The sequence below is a fragment of the Oryza glaberrima genome, chromosome 9 (genome assembly GCF_000147395.1).
Source record: "Oryza glaberrima chromosome 9, OglaRS2, whole genome shotgun sequence".
In the NCBI taxonomy this organism is placed as follows: Eukaryota; Viridiplantae; Streptophyta; class Magnoliopsida; order Poales; family Poaceae; genus Oryza; species Oryza glaberrima.
The window spans coordinates 5125248-5146426 of NC_068334.1; the positions used below are offsets into that span (position 1 = coordinate 5125248).

At 40.8% G+C, this 21179-nt stretch overlaps 2 protein-coding genes across 2 annotated transcripts; one reads left to right on the top strand and one right to left on the bottom strand.

Moving 5' to 3' along the window:
- Positions 1–70: 70 nt before the first annotated feature.
- On the bottom strand, positions 71–2263 carry LOC127785277 (30S ribosomal protein 2, chloroplastic-like). The gene is made up of 4 exons (XM_052312715.1): positions 1882–2263; positions 1363–1464; positions 979–1275; positions 71–422 (listed from the first exon to the last, which is right to left on the bottom strand). Exons 1-4 carry the CDS (start codon positions 2179–2181, stop codon positions 384–386), a joined length of 738 nt encoding a protein of 245 aa, XP_052168675.1. The 5' UTR covers positions 2182–2263; the 3' UTR covers positions 71–383.
- Positions 2264–4109: 1846 nt separating this feature from the next.
- Positions 4110–12111, top strand: LOC127783863 (DNA topoisomerase 6 subunit B). Its single transcript, XM_052311008.1, has 19 exons — positions 4110–4322; positions 4456–4508; positions 4824–4921; positions 5010–5115; positions 5280–5414; positions 5493–5544; positions 5665–5729; positions 7277–7383; positions 7530–7632; positions 7720–7805; positions 7889–8085; positions 8437–8552; positions 8660–8745; positions 8817–8889; positions 10171–10262; positions 10354–10492; positions 10560–10654; positions 11092–11266; positions 11636–12111. Exons 1-19 carry the CDS (start codon positions 4157–4159, stop codon positions 11780–11782), a joined length of 2091 nt encoding a protein of 696 aa, XP_052166968.1. The 5' UTR covers positions 4110–4156; the 3' UTR covers positions 11783–12111.
- Positions 12112–21179: the final 9068 nt, after the last annotated feature.

The following is a 21179-nucleotide window of genomic DNA, read 5'->3' on the forward strand; positions in this document are numbered from 1 at the left end:
TATTTGGAACTGGAAGCATCACATCTGGAAAAAAGGAAAAACAGAGAACCAAACCAGAAAACAATGTCACTGAGATGACTGCCAAGTATACATTCCAATCCAACTGAACAAATATGTTACATAACTAATTAAACAAAAAAACATGCTGGTACGGTGGTAAATAATATATGCTTCATATGAACACCAATAAAATTTCTTCACATATGCTGTTATCGTACAAAATTTGTTTAGTTGCAAAGTGAAATTGCATTGGAAGGTCTTTCCACTTTGTTGCAAATATCTAGCCTTAAAGTTTCCCTCAGTCTACAGGTGTTCACAAAGTTACTTCAGCCTCAGAGGTACCCACTTTGCCATCAACCAGTCTGGAAATATCTGCTAGATGCCTATGCTTTATTCACACGGATGGGTTGTCCTTCCAATTCCTGAAATCACATTCAGTTGCAAATAAACCGCAAGCATGCAACAATATGAGGTTTTAGACTGAATCATACAAATATCATTTTAAGGTATATTGGAGGATTTCAAGCTGGGTAATCAAAGAGAATGCATGTGTACTCATTAGCTCAGGAGATCACAATTCAGCCTGGAAACTGCAGCAGATTTCCTTTCTCTTTGATATGGTATGCAGAAGACATTTTTCGAACAATTTTGTGATAATCCATGCAATGAAATACCAAATTATAGAAATGGACTAAAATGCATAGGACATCATAAATAAGATTTGGTTTTGTACTTTTGTATGATACACTTCAAACATTATGGCAATATGGCATTGGTGAATGCATATAAGGTCATTTGATGCTAGTATCTGAACATGTCACACTGACCAAGTTACTTTTGATTATCCTAAGAAAGAGATGGCATAGGTCTCAAGTTACCACACCACATTATGCTTTTGATTAGCAAGTGCGATGTACTATAGGCAAAAAGAAACTGGCCACCTGCAGACATGGTAATGGTTACATAAAAGAAGCTTACCGCATTGTTGAAAGTAGAAACTGCAGCCTCAACTTCTTCCTCTGAAGAAAAGGTGACAAAACCATATCCCTTGGACTTTGCAGTTCCTGGAATCCGGGACACAGTGGCACTGAGAACCTCTCCCTTTTCAGAGAAGAAGTTTTTAAGCATCTCTGTGGTCACGCTCTTTGCAAGATTACCAACATAAACCTTGTACTGACTGTCCACAAATACAGGCTCTGGTTCTGGTGCAGACCGATCAATGTTAGGCAAGAAGCTCTCCGTCACATTAACCTTAATTTTTCTACCACCGACCTCCTGATAAAGAAGAAATAAATCAGTACGCATGTCCTGGAACAATAATTGCAAATGACAACAGTATCAATGCAAATGATTGAATCTTACAGTTTCATTCAGGCTCTCAATTGCAGCATTAGCCTCCTCCGGTGTGCTCATCGTGACAAACCCGAAGCGCCTACTCCGGCCAGTGTATTTGTCAAACATAACCTGCGCAAAACAATCGGTGCAAACCCCCAATTACATCGGAGAGCAACATAACCCGGCACATTTCAGCAATCAATTCAGCACACCATAGCCAGTTGATTTGAGTAATTTATAGCTTCTACTATAATACAGCAGCAGCAGCAAATTATGACAGTGTAGTTCTGTTTCTCTTTTTTGTGCCAACATCTTTCTTGAGAGATTTTGTGCCAACATTTTGATAAGTTGTACTCATCCATTTCGACATCAATCAATACAGTAAGCTAATAAAGGCACGCATTAAACTTCCATGAACCAGAGTAATGCTTAGAATACTCATCAAAGAGAAAGAACTAAACTAGAGTAAATTTCATAAAGAAAAAAAATTAAAAAAAACAAGAAACGGGAGCCCGAGAAGCGATTGAGCGGGGGTCAGGTGACTACCTCGGCGCGCTCGACGGTGCCGTGGTCGGCGAACATGGCGGCGAGCTCGTCGTTGGTGACGGTCCTGGGGATGTTCCCGACGTAGAGCTTCCGCGCCGCCACCTCCTCGGGCGCCTCGAGCACCGACGAGGAGGCGACCACCCGCACCACCACCGCCGGCTGCCGGCGCCTCGCCCACCACCGCGCGGCCCCGACGGTGAGGCGGGAGGGGCACCGGCAGAAGCTGCTGCGGTGGTGGAGGGCCGCGGCCGGAGGGGCTATGAGGGAGGAGGAGATGGTGGTGGTGGTGGTGGTCGCCATTGGTGGAGAGGTAGGTAGTGAGCGAGGTGGCGAGGCGAGGGGAGAAGGAGGACGTTATCCGGACCGGCGTTTGGTGATAAAACCCTCTCCTGCAGTTCTGCATCGCTGGATGCTATGCAGGCCGATATTTTGGCATTTGGACTATGAAACTTTAGGTTTCTAGCAAAAAAAAAAAGACATTGGAGAAAATTAGTAAATTGTATAAAACCACATGTTTTGTGGTTAAATTGGTAGAAAATCATACACACCTTGACACTTGTCAATTGTCACCTAACTATTATGGTATTAATTAATGTTTCACAAAACTATACTATTAAAAAAATATAATTCTTACCCATAGGATCCACCTACAGATGACGTAGGACATGAAGATGGCCATGGCCACTTCATTTGGTAGCTGGACTACAGCGTAAGAATCCATACATAGTGCAGTTTTGTAAAACGCTAATAACATAATGCCTGTAGTTAAGTTGTAAATGTCAAAGTATGTGTACTTTTCTGCAACCGTGATAAAAACATATGGTTTTATGTAATTTTCTCAAAATTTTAAAAATATAATGTAGGCCAATATAAAGTGCTCCCTCAATTTAAAAATATAAACACTTCTTTCAATTTCAAAATATAAGCCTTTTAGATTCTTTACAAAAATTATGACAAACAAAAACCCATGTTCTTAGTCACTTTAGTTGTCAAATTTTAAATTGCTTCAAATCCCTCCTCAAGCATCTAATCGATTGAAAATGCATATATTTTTTTATTAAAATGTGTGTCTCAAAATGTTTATATTTCATATAATTTTTTAAGTCCTATAGTATTTATATTCTGAAATGAAAGAAAGAAAATTTATGTAAAAATATTATTAATTCTAACATTATTCAGGGTATCATCATCACATCCCATATGAGTGCCATGGAGATTATAAGAACTTAAGAAGCATAGTATATAAGAATGTGTTGGCCAAGAGGTGGGCAACAAAATAAGTGGTGTTACAAACTTTGGAGTTTGGTCGCTAGACGTGTGTTTTATTTTATTTTCCTTCAAACAATTAATGCACAATAATCTTTCTCTGAGTTTAAAAGTTGTTATTCTTCACTATTAGTTTTTTTATACTAATCTAATAAAACTCTAAACCTTATTCCGCAAACAATTCGTGTTGATATGGGCATATAACAAACTAGTATTCCTCTCGGTCATGTTCTGATTTACAACTTATTTCTATTTTTTTAAACGTAACTTATTTCTATTTTTTTAAACGTAGACACTTACAACACGTGCACAGTCACTCCAATAAAAACACACACGCTCACTCTACCCCCTACGAGCACCTCCAAAATACCACTTATTTCTTTCAAATAAAGATGTTTTATGTGTACGAAAATCACTCCAAACCATTTATAGTTCTTAAAAAAATTATTGAAACATTATTTTAAAAATTACATTAATTTACTTTTAAAATTTTAAGTTGATACTACTTAATTAATTATACATTAATAAGCTGTCTTGTTTCCGTGCATGAATGAGTCACCACTCACTACTACTCCCCCTCCAAAAAAACTCAACTTCTAGAGTTTGAATTTCGTCCCATAAAAAATCAACTTCTACCATCATACTTATCCTCAGCACGTAAAACGAGAAACTTTATTTCTTTAATACCCTTTACCTACCCATCACTCTTACTTTTTTTTTCAATTATTAAGGGTATTTTTGTTATTCTCACTCTGCACTATTGCTATCTTAGGATGCTAGGAATGAGTTTTTTTTTAAAGGACCGAGGGAGTAAGGTTTAACTTGTCAAACGAATTGTCTGGACCGTCCATCCGTGGATGGACCGTCCTGATTTCCCCACCGAGAGGCCATGAGCAGTAACTTGTTCAACGTCTTCGTCCTCCCGCCGCCGAGAGCTCACTCACCTCTCCAATACGCCCAACCCCCACAAAACCCTAGCCCTCGAATCCCAAATCCCCGACCCCGCGCCATGGACGACGACGCTGGCGACGGCGCCGCTAGCGGCGGGACAAAGAGGAAGGTCACTGCGGCGTCGTCGTCGGCGGCGGCGAAGGGGAAGGCGGCGGGGAAAGGGAAGGCCGCCTCTAAGGCGTCGGCGTTGGCCACGGCCAAGGAGAGCAGCCTCCTCAAGCAGAGTTAGCCCTGGCCTCGCGCGCAACCTCCCTACCCTTTGCTTCTTTCGAGGAATTGGTTCATGTTTTTCGGCTCTTTGGTTTGACGATTCTTGTGGGGGGGTTTTCCCCCCTTTTTCTCGGTGCTGTGCTGCAGAGTCGCCTGCTGAATTCTTCGCGGAGAACAAGAACATCGCGGGGTTTGACAATGTGAGCTATATATCCTGTTGATTGCTGGTTTACTGGGGTGAAACGGTTAATACTGATGCATTAGTCTACTCTCAAGTTAAATGGTTAAAAATGTTAAATACATAAATGATGTCCATTTTTTATCCTAGCTTCGGCATAATATTACTTGATAGCTAACATGGAATGCACTGGTGTTCAGTTGGCGAGAACAGAAAATATCAGTTCCTTGATTTAATCGCTAGGCAGCATGAACCATAAGAAATTAAGAATAGTTGTAGGAGGAAATCTAGTATATATCATACTTGAAGGTTTTGATTGACACAAAATGCTGGACAGCCTGGAAAGTCACTGTACACAACGATGCGGGAGTTAGTTGAGAATGCCCTTGATTCAGCCGAGTCCATCTCTGAGCTCCCTGACATAGAAATTATAATGTAAGTGATAATCAAGTTCACTGTTTTGGGTATTTTCCTCTGCAATGTGGGTTATCACCCTAACAGCCTTTATATTATACTTCGATAGAGAAGAGATCACGAAGAGCAAGTTCAACACAATGATAGGGCTAGTTGATCGACAGCGTATTGATGAAGAGCTCTATGATGACTTTGAATCGGCTAAGGCTCGTGAGGTATTATTATGACCTACAATTTATTACTTGAAACAATGTTAGCTGAATTAACTTCTTATTTTCTTGATGACCTTTCTAATGAAGATTGCCTACTTGTCTTTCTGGATCATCCATCTTTTCACTTTTCTATTCTGACAGTACCTTATAATTTTCACAACATGTAGAAACGCCTTGCCAAAGAAGCACGCTTCCAAGAAACACAAGCCAAAAATGCTGCTCTTGGGAAGAAGGTTAAGGAGGCTCCAGCTGCTCGAGGGAAAGGTCGGGGTGAGGCTGCATTTTTTAGGGTGACTTGCAAGGTATTCCATGATGACTAAGTTTTTATGATGAAAATCTATATTACTAGCTTATAATCTCGAATGCTTTCGTGGACTTAGGATAATGGTCGAGGTATGCCACATGATGATATCCCAAATATGCTTGGTAGAGGTATGTTTTGAATGTTGATATTGATAAAAAATAATGGAACAGATAAGCGTGACAATTTTACTAAACTAAGGATAGCAAAATGCTCTACGATATCACTAAATCTGTTTAAATTTGGTGCAGTGTTATCGGGCACAAAGTATGGTTTGAGGCAAACACGTGGAAAATTTGGTCTTGGTGCTAAAATGGTAAATTTTCTGCACACATACTATTAAGTTTTCTATACCCTAGTTTTCTAGCAACTGTCCTTTTTATCAATAACATGTAGCATCCGTGCTTTCTAGGGAAAAAATGCAGTTTATTATCAGATTTTGCCCTTCTTTTCATAAAATTTTTTTGACATGCTTTCATTATTTTGGTTCATAGCTGAATGCTTTATTATTTGGGTTGTGTACTTCTGTACTGCATGAAAACATCGATCGTCGTGTGCTTTTCTTCATTATCCTTTTTTTTCTATCCTAAGTCTTAAGTATTAATGTAGAGAGAAAACAGTAAGAAACTAAAAGTTTTGACTTGCAGTCAAGGTTATCACTGGCATTGCCATGTTGTCCTGGTCACCAGGGCCTTTCGCGTAGGCTAGTCAATGATGGGGAGGAGAGGGGAGGACAGGAGGAAGGGATAGCATTTGGGGATTGGAGGGCTTCATGGATACGGACTCTCCAGTCATTGCCGTTCCTCCTTTCTACCAGTGCTGTTGCCTGTCACCCCTCTATTCCACTATCGTGTCCCTATGTATACAGCTGGTAGTTATCTGGAGAAGGGATGTGACAAGGGGAGGGCGACAGGAAGATGAACGGCGGGGATATAAAATTCACTCAACTTCAGGGTTCCATGGAGCAGTAGCAGCAGCAGAGGTGCTACCATGAAGGGGAGAGGGAGAGGGAGAGGGAGATAGATGGCGGCTAGGAGTTGAGGCATGGGGGAACAGGCTAGCAGGTCACAAGATGATTATAGAGGGTTTTGCTTAAATGGAATTTCGGGCTTAAGTTGAATAGGCAGTGAGCTTTGGGAGTCTGGCCTAACTATCATATATCCTCATTTTCTCTTCATTATATGTGGACATATGTTCTGATTAGTTTAATTTAAGTCATCTCTAAGGCTGCGTTCTTTCCCTTAGGTTTAAAACGAGAAAGCTCATTAGCACATGATTGCTGCGTTCTTTCCCTTAGGTTTAAAACGAGAAAGCTCATTAGCACATGATTAATTAAGTATTAATAATTATAAACTTGAAAAATGGATTTATTCGAATTTTTTAAACAACTTCTATATAGAAAATTTTGCAAAACACACACCATTTGATAGTTTGAAATACGTGCTAACGGAAAACGAGGAAGTTGAAATTGGAGTTGAAGAAAAGAACTAAGAAAAGAACTAAGCCTAACTCTCGTTATGGCGTGGGTCATGGGGCTTGCTTGTGTGAGCGCCATGATAACCTTGGTCACAATCACGAATAAACAAACAACTATTTACGATAAGCTCAACCATGTATCTATGATGCGTAGGCCTTAGGAAATTTTGCCTGTAATGTAGGTAGCTGCCAGTAGCAGATTGTGAAGGCAAGATGTGCAAGACTAATACTGTGATGGATTTTTTCTTTTGTTCTGTTACTCGGTAGTTGTAGACATATTGCAGCTGTGGTTCTTTATTGGCTATTCGTTCTATCTACTTTAATTTTATTGCAGTTTGTTGGTGAATTTCAGTGGATTTAATGTGAATCAGTTAATTAATTAAACAGGCACTTATATGGTCAAAGATGAGCACAGGCCTTCCTATTGAGATTAAGTCATCAATGAAAGGCCAGAATTTTATTTCATTTTGTCGTCTTGATATCGATATTCATAAGTAAGTACATTTTGTTGGGTCATCGGCTCAACACAGGAGCTGATTTGTTGGTCACTACCTTTTACCTTATTGTAAACATAAACAGTTCTTTTTTGGAGGTAAACATATAGAGTTTATCATGACTAACATTGATCCCCACAATTTAGGAATGTCCCTCATGTTCATTTACATGAGAAAAGGGAGAATAAAGATCGCTGGCATGGGGCGGAGCTTCAAGTTATAATTGAGGGGAATTGGACAACTCATCGTGTGAGAATCATATTTTCTTTCTTTCTCTTTTCTGAAATTGAATCAGGGAACTGCACAGTGGAGAAAATCACAAGTTATCTTTTGCAGTCAAAGATACTACATTACATGCGTCAGATGGCTGTCATCACACCATACGCTCAATTCCTTTTTAGATTTCTCTCAGACTCACCCGAGTATGAATCTTCTCCTCTGTTCTTTTGAGTTCTACTAAATTGGTGATCTTCTAATTCCTTTTGTTATGGCTATGGTTTTGTAGCAAAAATTTGACAATACAGTTTGCACGGAGGACAGATGTTATGCCTCCTATTCCTCTTCAAACTAAGCATCATCCTTCTGCTGTTGATTTACTGCTGATAAAGCGCTTAATATCAGAGACTACAAAGCAAAACCTTTTGCAGTTCCTCCAACATGAGTTTGTGAATATTAGCAAATCTCATGCTGAACGTTTGATCGGTGAGATGCATGATATTCAGTGTGGGTTTTTGGGGTAGTCTATGAAAATAAACAATAAAGCAATATAGCTTCTTTGGTAACAATCAGCATTATTTAGCGATTGTGATGTAAATTACCTCTGGCAAATTCATGCTGTCTTTCTTTATAAACATATTAGCTTATTAAGTTTGACTTATGTTTCATTTTTTTGCTGTTTGCAATATACATGACTGTATACTGAAACAGTACATCCTATTTGGAACCTAGTTAGTGGCTGAAAATCCTTTGCATAATTTTGTTCTACCTAAACCTGTTGTTCTTGTTGTTAGTTCTATATTTTTTTTTTCGTATTACATATTTTCAAATAAACAGGGGAGATGGGGCCTGATTTCAGTGCAAAAACGACAGTTAAGAGTCTTACATCACAGCAATTAGTTCGGATACATCAGTTATTTCGGCAGGCAAAATTTGATGATCCCAGTGGCAATGTATGTACCCTGTCCACCTTGATCTGTGTATTTTCTCTTTATTTCCTACTTCTTTCACAAATATGCAGTTAGTGATTACAAAATATAGAAACCAACCAATTCTGTAGTGTCTTAGTCCTGCAGGTGAATACAATTTACGTCTAGGTATCATAAAAGAGCTGCACCCTGATCTAGTTGCTACGCATGCAAGCAGGTATACCATTGAACTATACAGTGTCGATGACTACATGTTGAATGCCCCTATGACACAACGCTATTCTCTAGCCCACAGGTTTTTGAAGGTCATCCATTCATCGTTGAAGCTGGAATAAGTATTGGTGGAAAAGATGTTAAACATGTAAGAGAATCATTCTGCTTTTACAAATAACCCATTTGCCCACTTTAACTATTGTTAAAATTTGGTTTTCGAATTGCAAAACCCAGTGTTTGATATTCCTCAACTCCGATGGCAGTAAATCCACCTCAGTTGACATAGCATCTACTTGGACAAGTTTACTCACACGCTAGCGCTTAATCATCTACTTGTTAGCTATACATGCATCTTAATGAATTGGAATAGTTATTCTCCTCCATCCCTCGCTCTGTCTCTCCTCTTGTCCGATTCGCTGACATGGCATATTGGCATAAACTTGGAAATGTTTACTCACACGCAAGCACTTGATCATCTCCTTGTTAGCTACTACATGTCATGCATTTACAAAAAATGAAGTAATTATCCATCCCAGGTAGCTAAGACTATGAAGCTGTTGGCATATATGTTTATATGGCTTCTCAGTTCTTCTTAGAGCACTTGGAACAATCCTTTTCTGTTTATCTCTTATGTTGTACTTAAATTTTGATATAAACTAGCTAAAGGCCCATGCATTGCAAAGGATATTTTAAGAGATAAATACAAAAGAAAAAAAATTACAAGTTTATAGCATAGTTAGTTGATTAGGCATATAATGCAATCTCCAAAGGCAGCCATTTTAAAATATGCTGCTAAATCACATCTTTTTATCCTCTTCATCTATTTCCATAAGGCATATGGTCAGATAACAATGCCAGGATCAATCATGTGTGGAGACCTTATAGCCGAAAATGTCAGCTTGTGGTGTTCGAGGCAGACTCAGACACCACCACTAACATCATTTAAAGTAGTATAGATATAGATATCTGGATTAGCCTCATTACCTGATTTTATTTTTATATTGAATCAAACTCCTAGAAGGGTCTGGTTTTTCATTAAATAATGACTCACTTTGGAATGAAAAAAATTATGGCATTATGAAGTTGCAGTGAGCAATTTTTTTTTTTTGGGGGGGGGGGGGGGGGGGTTGGAAGGGATTACCAAATTCAATTGCCTTGAAAATATAAGAAGAATAGTCAATCTTGGCTATTATCTGAGATTTTGTTGGCTCAGATTAGATTTTTAAAGTTACCTGCATATCCAATATCCCCAGAGTTGTTCCATTTTACTGATTCAGTTAATGAATATTAGTCCACATGAGTAAACATGTTACTTTTTTTACTAATATCATGCACTAAGTCCCAATTATGAGGGATCGCATCTATGTCCTGCATTTTCCTTGCTGACAAGCATACCGACGATTGGAATTCTCATATCTGTTGTATTCAGGGTCTAAACATTTTTAGATATGCGAACCGAATCCCACTTCTCTTTGAACAAGGTGCTGATGTCATCACAAGAACTGCTTTAAAAAGAATCAAGTAAGATTTCTTTTGTATTCGCAGATTCACTTCAACTGTAGTTCTAGATGTTGGCTCACATTTATATCTCTTGCCTTTCCTTGTCTTCTAGTTGGAGCAGCTACAAAATAAATCAACAGCAGGACAAGATTGGTGTCTTTGTTAGCATTGTAAGTACAAAGATACCTTTTAAAGGAACTGGAAAAGAGTACATTGGGGATGACATAACCGAAATAGCATCTGCTGTTCAGGTAGATCCACACATACCATATTTATTCTCTGTGAGGTCATGTAATAATGATCCTTTTCCCCCTTCAGTCAGCCCTTAAGCAGTGTTGTCTTCAACTGAAGTCAAAGATAGTAAAGAAACTACAGGCTCGTGAACGGCAGGACAGGAAAAGGAACCTAAACAGGTGATTTCTCCACCCGTATATCTATGCTGAAATATTTGGCATATGGTAATGTCTATTATTATTATTAGCATGGGTTCAAACTGTTGTTATTTTGAATTTTTTTTATGTTATTCTGAAATCTGAATCTGTAATTTTGCTTAAGGACATATCCGTGATGCTTGTTGAATGTTGGGTAAGGTTTTGGTGGCATCATTGATATCAGGTTCACAATGGATAGTATGGACAAATAATAGCTTCGCACAACCTTGGCAGTATTCATTTGTCAGGCTAGATTTTTTTGGCACGTGCATGTGCGTTTCTGCAGTGGCAGCACTCATGATTTATTCATAGATCTAGTTAGGGACAAATATTAATTCGGAGTGCTTTATCACATGACAGGAAGCACTTTGCAAGTACATATATGATATATATTTACGTGCTCTCTTTTCCATTTGCAGATACATTCCTGATGTTGCGAGGGCAATTATGGAGACTCTGGGAGAAATTGCAGATGAGTCTCCCCCAAAGAGGCCACGTTATGATAAGGAAGATGAGGAACTCCTTGAGAAAGTAAACTCTGAGGAGGTGACAGAGATGACCTTTAGGGATTGCTTAACACAACATGTTGAACAGGTAAGAAAAATGCTCAAATGCTTGCTCTGTTTTAATTTAGTGTCAGTAGCAACGCATGTCTTGTTCTGGTCAATAGCAAAGCATGACTAGAGTCTTTCACCTTTCTTTTACGAACTAGCAGCAGCATTTGCTCTAATAGACATCTGGTTCAAAATGACTATTATTTCTGAAATGCATTTTGGCATCTCAATGGTTAAAATCCTAGAACCCTGATGACATTTCAATGGTTAATTCTGTTTCAAATTGCTAACGGGGTTAGGCCATGAATCCTGATGGAAACTAGGTCCCAAATGTCCTGCTACTATCTACCGTTTTGAGTTTTTTTTTTTACACTGATTTTTGATGGTTTTAACATGAAACAACAACCAGGTTGATTATGAAATGGCATTGGAGTACGCCATGCAGAGTGGAGTAAGCGAGGAACCTCGTGAAGCATTATATTTAAACTCCCTTGAAGGATCTTACAAGTTTATCGATTTCCAGAGCCCTGTTTTTGTGTTCAGATTTATTCCTTGAGAGTGCAACTTGCATGTCCATCTGTTGCTAGGTTGATTAATATTTACTTCCCATAATCCCATTGTACTGCGGATGTTTTATGAACCTTTTGCCGATTCAGCAGTCATGACCGCAAGTTTGTAACTTACACATTATAGATTTTTAGAGTAGTTTAGGTCCATGATATGTTTGTTGCATTCATGGAGATTTTTATTTTTCAATTTTTCTTTAACATATGGGAGTTCACTTCTACCCATTCAATTTTAGGAATAGGAAACATTAGAGAGTGTGTTTGCTGGTATGATTATAAGTTATACTACATAATTATGTGTTAAATTAATTTAGATCCAAGATATGCTTGCATACTGCGTTATTCGAGAACAGCCTTGTAAACAGACTATGGACGTCACGGACTGGAGGGTGGCTGTGAACGGCGATGTCCCCTTCGGCCGAGACCTGTGGTTCGAGCCAAGCGAGGAGTCGATATATCACCTTGAGGGAAGACACATATTTGTTATCGGATATTGTACTTGTTAAAATATATATTTTTCGTTGAATAAGAGAGAAATAGGGGTGAGAGGTTAGAAATACCCCTAGCGGCCTAGCTTCATATATCAGTCCGCCATTTCTCTTCCCTCTCTCCGTATTACCTCCAATCCCCACCGCAGCGCCAGCCCCGCCTATCTTCCATCGTGGCCGTGGCGGCATGACCCCGACTTTCACTGCGCCCGGCCTTGCCGCGCAGTGTCGCACGCGATCATGCCGGCTTGGCCTTCGCCCGATCCTGCCAGGGCATTCACAGTGCGTCACGAAGTTTTTATGTTCTTTACATGCCACCTAAACCAAGAACAATACTAGCTACATGTTCCACGAAGTTTTGGTATTCCTCACATGCCACCTAGACCAAGAACAATACTATCTAGATGTTCCACTCCGCAAGACCACAATACAAGAAGCTTAGTGGGTCCCACCAATACCACTTTTCTCTTTTCACTTTCCCCTCTCCTCTCCTCTCTCTCTCCCTCTCTTCCTTTTCCAACCACAGAGAGCCGGGTGGCAGCTCGACGGCGCCGGCACCGGGCGGAGCGGTGGCGGGGCGGCGACGGCGACGGCGCCGGTTGGAGGATTCAAGCAGCGGCGGTCGAGCGGAGCAGCGCCGGCGCCCTCTCCTCCACCCCCAATGACGCGGCGGTGACGTGGCCCAAGCGGCGACGCGGATCGACCTCGAGCTCCCCTCTCCGGTGTCGGCCCGGTCCTCCAAGGTGGCTGCGTTGTCATCATCGTTTTCTCTCTCTCTCCTCTCCCCCATCTGGCGCCCCTCTCACCAAAAGACACATTGGATGGCGGTGGTGGACGACTTGGAGGGGGGGACGGCAACGGCATGTCGGCAGCGGGCGTACGACTTGGAGCGGGGGACGGCGACGAGCGGCGACGGCGTCGGGCGGCTGCACGGCGGCGGGCGTCGATCGGCGCCCTCCTCCTGTGGCGTTCGGCTGCCTTGCCCCCTCTCTGCTCTAGTGGCGGTGTGGGTCTCGCTGAGACGAAGAACGCGAAGCTAACTTTAGCTACGCGAAGCTGAGGAGCGCGCGGTTTGATGACGAGGCAAAGAAATATTCGCCTTTTTAGTTAAGGCTGAATGCCACCTAGACTCATTGTGAATGGCCTCACACGGCACTACCCGTGCTTGCGTCGGCTTAACTTGTGCGCGAACCTGTTGCACGGAGCCCCCCCGCATCAGCGTCTGCCAGCGCGGCCACGGTGTCCAGCCGGGCCCGTCAAGCGATACTACTTATGCTTGCATCGGTCACCACGCGGCTTGGCTGTACTCGTAGCACTGTTAACGTGAAATTGATCCTCCCTTCGTTTCAAGTTATAAAACGTTTTGACTTTGGTCAAAGTCAAACAGCTTTAGTTTAACTAAGTTTATAGAAAAAAGTAGTAATATTTTCAACCCAAGACAAATTTATTATAAAAATATATTTAATTATTGATTTGATGAAATTAATTTAGTATTATAAATATTACTATATTTGTCTATAAATTTAGTCAAACTTGAAACAGTTCGACTTTCATCAAAGTCAAAACGTCTTGTAACCTAAAACGGAGGGAAATAATATTTTTTAATGGTTTCAGTTAAGGAAAGAACACAATCAGCCGATGGAAACTTATCCAGAAGAGACTGAGGTCAAGAAGAAACTATGGCATGGTAGCTTAATTCTATATATTAACTAGGCAGAATTCAGTCATTTCCTTCTATCTTTAGGAAATGTTTATTTAGTGTCCGATCATGACTTATATCTTTCCTTTTATCTTAGAAAATATGTGTCGTGTTCGATATGGACTAGTATCTACCCATATGTATAAATATGTACACTTGGAGTCTCTGTAATCTATCTCAACGATCAATGCAATTACTCTGGGCGCATCGCCACCCTCTTTTCCGGGGTTTTAGTTATCAACGAGTGGAACTTGGCACCTGATGCGGGGCTGCATCGGCTTTCTTTCTCCGGTGAAGGGGTAAGTCCTATATTTGGCTAGCTCTGACAATTCTATGGCTACATTGGTGTTGTTCACGGCTGCATCTCTTCGGTCTCTTGGATTGCTCTGGTTCAGTTGATATATTTGCCTATCTATTTATCATATATCTTACTTAATTTAAGTTGATTACTTGTATCTTCAGATCTTTTTTAGGGTTTTGCCAGTATTGGCTAAATTATTTTATCGATCTAGATTAGTTAAGGTATCTACCACCCTGAAAATCAGTCAAATGCTTGATTATTTAGATATTATTTTTTTCATACTTTGCGATGTATCAACCCTAGTCATGCTTGGTCGGGAAATTCGAATGAATCATTGAGTGAAAAAGGAGCAAAGAATGACAAAAGACGAGACTCTACTAGTCTTCACTCTTGTGGTTTCCTCGGTTTCTGTTTTCTTATTCGGGATCTTGCTTTTCATGGTTCTCATCTCTGCAACTCGCGATTTTCGCGAGAGAATCAAATCCAAGTTGGTGAAGATCATGATTTGGGCTGGCATAGTAGTGTTTACCTTTGCAATTGCGGTTCGAATCTATCCGATCTTTATCTTTTTGCTCAAAGAACGAATAAAACCCCTTATCGAAGCCCTTTATGATAAGCTTCCCTGGATCTGGGAAGTTTCTCTTTCACGGTATTGGGATCGTTTGATCGATTTGCTTGATCGCTACTTATGGGCGTGCGCTCAAAGGATACAAACAGGGATTCGCAAACAAAAAGGGGAATTCGTAGTCACTTTTTCCTGTCGCGTAAAAAAAAGGCTCTATGCGAGAGCAATAGAGGTTGGGATACATCTATCTCTTCTGAGCAACCATAATCTCTAGTTCGCCTTTTGATGCCAATAAGGTTTTCATCGGGGTTTCAGCCGATGAGTTATCTGGACGTTGCATCAGCTTATAAGGATTTTGTACAAGTTAGTTTTAGCCGTTCGCAGCAAAGGTTTCACTGATTATTTAATCATTTTAATTCTATGACATCGGACCTCCAGCCGATGTATGCTTTAACCTTCAGATCAACGTTTATTCTATCATATCATTACTAGCCGATTGGTTTCCATTGGATTATATTGTTGTTTTATTACATTATCATCAGTCGATTGTCTTTATATCATTATTTACTCAAGTGTCAAAATCTACATTGGATGTATAGCCGATTGCTCAAAACCCTGTTGGCATCGGCTGGTATCGACATCGCTAGTATCGCTCTATCGGCTCATCAGCCGATCGACTCTTTGATCTACTGTTCTTGTCAATTGGAAGATCAAACTGACTGACACACCCGTATCTCATCAATTTTAGGACCTACATTGGAGCTAAGCAGATCTCCCAGGCCGTTGTGTTCGTCGACTTAGTTCGCGCTAACACGCATGGAGCTGCCCGTGTCAATCTCTACGCGTGCAGTCACGGCCTTTGCTCGGCCCCGGCCTTATCGTCTGGCGCCGCTGCCCGCGTCCGTGCCAGCCACCACATGGCCTAGGTAGGGAGAGCATGGAGGAAGAGAAAGAGTATGACAAGTGGGCCTAAGGGGTACTTTTGACTTTGCACACTATTTCTCTTATTCTGCCAAAAATATATATTTTAATAGTTATGGTGTCTAACATCAAATAACCACATTTTGAAAGTGTCTTCCTTTAAAGATCCACTCTTGATATGTCCAGGAGCTAAAACTGCAAAGTCAGAGTGCCCTGTAGCAAAATTTGCCTATGGAGTATGAGTGGCAACTTTCTTATATATTAAACTAACTTATAGAAAATATATAATTGGGATAGGATTGCAAGGAGACCATTTGGATGACTAATATATACGAAATAATGATGACGCACACAAAACTAAATTGACAAGTTTAGACTTCTGGAAGTCGAAATCCTTAATTACAAAGATAGTCTAAAGATGAAAAATTAGTAGTAGTTGTGGACTGTAAGACTGATTTAGCAACTTACCTTTAACCATGCATATAACAAATTTAATCGATGAACAAAGGAGAAAAACAAGCCATCTTCTGAGTCTATCATCCAAGAGTAGACAATGAAGCTAAGGTGTAGGCACCAAGAGTGGTGGTGGAGTCGGAGTGGTGTTGTTCTCCCCGTTATTTCCTTCGCCGATGAATAGCCTATTCTCCTTTACGATTCAAGACTTTAGGAAACAAGTATGTTGTGTCGACCCAACTTTGTTGCGTGGGCCACTGAACCTCGACCCACTTTGGCCCCAAATATTTGGTGGGTCGATCCTTTGGGGTTTTGGTCGGGTAATTGGGTTGACCCAGTTCATGTACATCATCATCCGTACTAGACCTCTCCTCAAAACATTTCTCCACTTCTTTTTCCTTCTTAGGTTGCTTTTTTTGGAAAAAAATTCATTAATCATGAATCTCATAATGATCCTGGAGGATCATTTGATGATGTTACAATCATGATCCAACCAGAAGTTACACATCTTCTGGGTTCGAGAAATATTTGCTAATTCATGACTAACTCTATTTTGATCTCTATGAATCATCTGAATTGTGAAATCCACTTTTCTCCTTTCGGACAGGAGCTCCTTTATCTCCCTGGTCACAAAAGCAAGACTAGATCAGTCCATTCTGCCATCTAGCAACATTTGAGTTACAGAGAGACAATTAGTCTCTAGTATCACCGGTAGCATTGTCCATTGTATTGCCATATTCGCCTCCTCATTGCAGGCCATAAGTTCATCTTCTAGAGCATCCGAGCAAACCTCCAACGATCTACAAGCAACACATATTATACCCCCATTACTATCTCAAGGTACCATGCCTATACTTCCTGTATCATCGTTCGCATTGTAAGATCTATCAACATTCAGTTTGGTCCATCCTGGACTTGGACGGTTCCATCTCTTCCCGCTAGGTTTCTTATTCTCCTTCCCTTGTTGACACAATTCTTCCACAGGGTAGTAGCTGACTACTTGCTTGCCGGTGTTTATATCCGCCTTTGGGTGCTGCCTTATCATCAGTAGGGTGTTGATGTAGCTCTCAAGGAAGCACTTTGATGTCTTTTTAGGCACCAACGGCTTATGATGCACCACCTTATTATGCACATGCCATATACGCCATAAGAGCATTAGTAACCGCATGCGATCAAATTTAGAAGCATTTTTAAGAAGGGGAAATAACCATTCCATACTTGTTTATATCACGCTTGCCTATGCACGTAACTCCATATCTTGTGCATTTCAGTCCACAATGCATTTGCATGAGGGCATGTGCAAAGAGCGTGGAAGGAGTTTTCTAGCTCAGTCCCATAGATTTCACAAGGCATTGGAGGTTAGCCTTCAAGCAAAAACACACACTTTAGAGGGCACTGGGCATTGCCAGATCAACCTCCACATAATCCTCTCTCCACCTCCATTAGAGCTTGATGCCCCACCTCCATCCTAAATAGCCTGCAACTCTAAAACAAGCTTGTATGCGCTGCGTACAGAGAAAACCCCATTCTTCTCGGCTGCTATGCCAGAAAAACATCCTCTCCTCTATTAGAAGTTCTAATTTGCAGTATAGCCTCAACATCAATTGATATGAAGATATGATTGATGACCTGTGCATTCCATGACCCATCTTGCATCCAAAAGTTCAGATACCCACTTCATGCGACATGTACCTTGTTTTCCAATCAGTCTTCTAGTGTGCGGCTGAGGGATCCATGGGTCTCTCCAAATGCGAACTTGAGAACCAATTCCAGTGCACCAAATAAGACTTCTTCAGTAACTCTAGGACATACTCAATAGCTTGCCAACATGGTGATGCATTTTCATTAAATATAGTACCGACCAAGTTGCCATTTGAATAATATTTGGCTTTAAAAACCTGTGCACACAAACTATCAGGTATATCAATCAAATACCACACCTGTCTTGCTAGCAAAGCCAGGTTAAAGATTCTCATATCACGGAAGCCTATCCCTCCCTGTCTCTTGGGCTTTGTCAGCTTATCCTATGACTGCTACCGAGTTCTCTTCCCATTCTCCACTCCCCATCAAAAGTGCCTAGTTAATTTAGTAAGGTTGTTGCACACACTCTCCGGCAAATAAAAAACCCACATGTCGCATATAGGTATAGCTTGAGCCACTGGCAAATAAGAAACCTCCTTTCCACCCCTGGATAAATTGTTCTCACTCCATCGTAACAATATTTTACTCAACCTTTCTAGTAGCTGCTGAAACTTCACTTTCCTGACCCTTCCTTCCGGTGTAGGTAACCCATGTACTTTGGTTCAGAAGTAGAATGTGTTACCTGTTGGATATTTTTAACTTCTTCTTAGGTACTGCCTGGACAAGAATCCTGAAAAAGCAATGAGCATGTAGCGGGAGTAATCAACTGACAAGTCCCCATTGCATATTTATCCAATGTTGCCTTCACTGCTTCCACTTGATTACTGTTTGCCTTGAAGAAAGGTAAGTATCATCTGTAAACAGTAAGTGGGAAATCCTGGTTGCTTGTCAGCAGATTCTAATTGGCGTTATCCTCGCTTCTTCCATTTTTGCTGCCAAAAGCGTGGAAAGACTATCAGCCACAAAGAGAAATAAGGGGGAGAGTGGATCACCTTGTTGAAGGCCCCATGAGGGAACAAATGCTTCTGAAAGGGTTCCATTAACTTTTGACTTATACCTCACCGTGGTTACACATGACATAATCCACGTAACCCATTGGTGAGCGAAGCCCATCTTATGCATTGCTTGTTCCAAGATAGACAATTAACTCGGACATACGCCTTAGATAAATCCAATTTGTAAGCACAAATAGAATTCTCTCTCCTTATTTTGTTGAATATATGAGCATTATCTGTAATCATCCATCTCTGAGCAATGGTGCTTTCATTCGGTGAGATTATCTCTCCCAACAAGAGCCGTAACCTATTTACCATGCATTTAGAAGCAATTTTATAGAGGACGTTACACAAGCTAATTAGTCGAAAATCCTTCATCTAAACCGGTTGATTAGTTTTTGGAATGAGGCATATCATAGTGTGGGGTATATGATACCTGGATACCCATGGAGAGGACTTTGGCCCATGTGACATAGGGTGGGCCAAGAGCCCTAGGCCCATGCTGCTATTTTGTAAATTAAGAGATATTCCCAAGATAAGATATAAATCCCGAGGATATGTATACCTTTTATAGATAGAACAGGGAGATCTAGTTGCAATCAACTAGATACTTTCCTTGTAACCCTACCCCCTCATCTTATATAAGGGGGGTGGGGGTACTGAGAAGGGATGGCCACAACTAGCGCCAGACTTCTAGATAACCACTCTCCACATATGTGTTCACGTGCTATTCCAACACCGTGCTGCACGTACCTACACAGATTCAATCTACATACAACTGTACTAGGGTATTACCTTACATCAAGGGCCTGAACCAGTATAAACATTTGTGTCACCATCTCACCTTGGTCTAGCGCACCCCATAAAATATATTGCCGATCCCAGAAATCGAATTATAGTATCATTTACACCTTCTGGCATTTGGCTTGTGCTAAAGAACTGTCTCATTGTTTTCACTGCACTATCCCTTAGCAAGCCCCAATTCTTTTGGTAAAATCTAGTCAGAAAGCCATCGGTCCTGGGGCTTTAATAGGCCCCATCTGGAACAGGGCATTTGAAATTTCTTTATTTGTAAATTCCTTACACAATATCTCATTCATGCCATCTGTAACTTTTGCAGTGAATAGTCTAGCAATTGGCTCAGCCTCTAGACTTGGATCTTTAGTAAACAGACCCCTCGAAATAGCTCTTTGCTAAATCCTCCATGCTGTTGGGACTGGTGTGCACTGCACCATCAGCTGCTTTTATCATCACTATACGATTTTTCTTCGCTCTCCAAACTGCTTTCCCATGAAAAAAATTTGTGTTTTGGCCACCCTCTTTAAGCCAGCTGATCCTTGATCTTTAAGCCATAGTATTTCTTCTTTATACATCAGTTTATTCATTTGGTCAGTGGCCTTTCTAATCTCATGTTGATCTACATTGCTGGCCAAAAGTACTTCTAGATGCTCTCTCATCTATTCTATTTTCCATATAATATTACCAATCTTCTTCTTGCCCAATGTTGCAACCCTGACATGACATCCCCCAAAGCTTTACAGATGTCTCCCAAATCCTCCTCACCAGCATCTTTCCATGCATCCAAAATAATTTTGGCATCTCCGCACCCCTCTCCCAAAATATTTCATAGTGCCTAATGATCCGAGCAGGGGATACCAGGTGCGCCACCTGTGCATCCTTAAAGATATCCCTCCAACTTTCATATGCTATAGCTCTGTCTAATCTGACTTTCACAATGCTTCTTCCAGACCTTTAACTGTCATATGTGAAAGAGAGGCCCTCAAACCCTAGGTCATTTGGTTCACACTCAGCAAGTACATCTTTGAATGCATGCATTTCATTTTTGGCTCTGGGTGTCACAGAGAGATGTTCGACTTACCAAAGAACCTCATTAAAATCTCCCAGCACTACCCAGGGAAGTTGTGATGTTTATTTCAGGCTGTTTAACAAATAAACACATCTGGTGTTGTTTTTCAGTTTGAGGTTCACTCTAAACAAAAGATACACGCAACAAACAATCAGTCGAAGACAAGCACATACGCATCAACATACCTTTCATTCATGCTATTGTTGATTTCAACATACATATTCTCATGCCAGATAAATCTAAGCCACCACTGAGTCCATCACCACTAAATCTAAACCATGCAAACCAAGTCTATTCCTTAGACGCCTAACACGATCACACTTCTGTCTAGTCTCACAAAGAAAAGCTAAGCTAGGTTAATGAGTTTTAACAAGAGACACACGATGATGAACTGTTGTGGCGTTCCCAATACCGCGACGGTTCCAGCTTAAGCAATTTATTGCTCCTGACGAGGCTA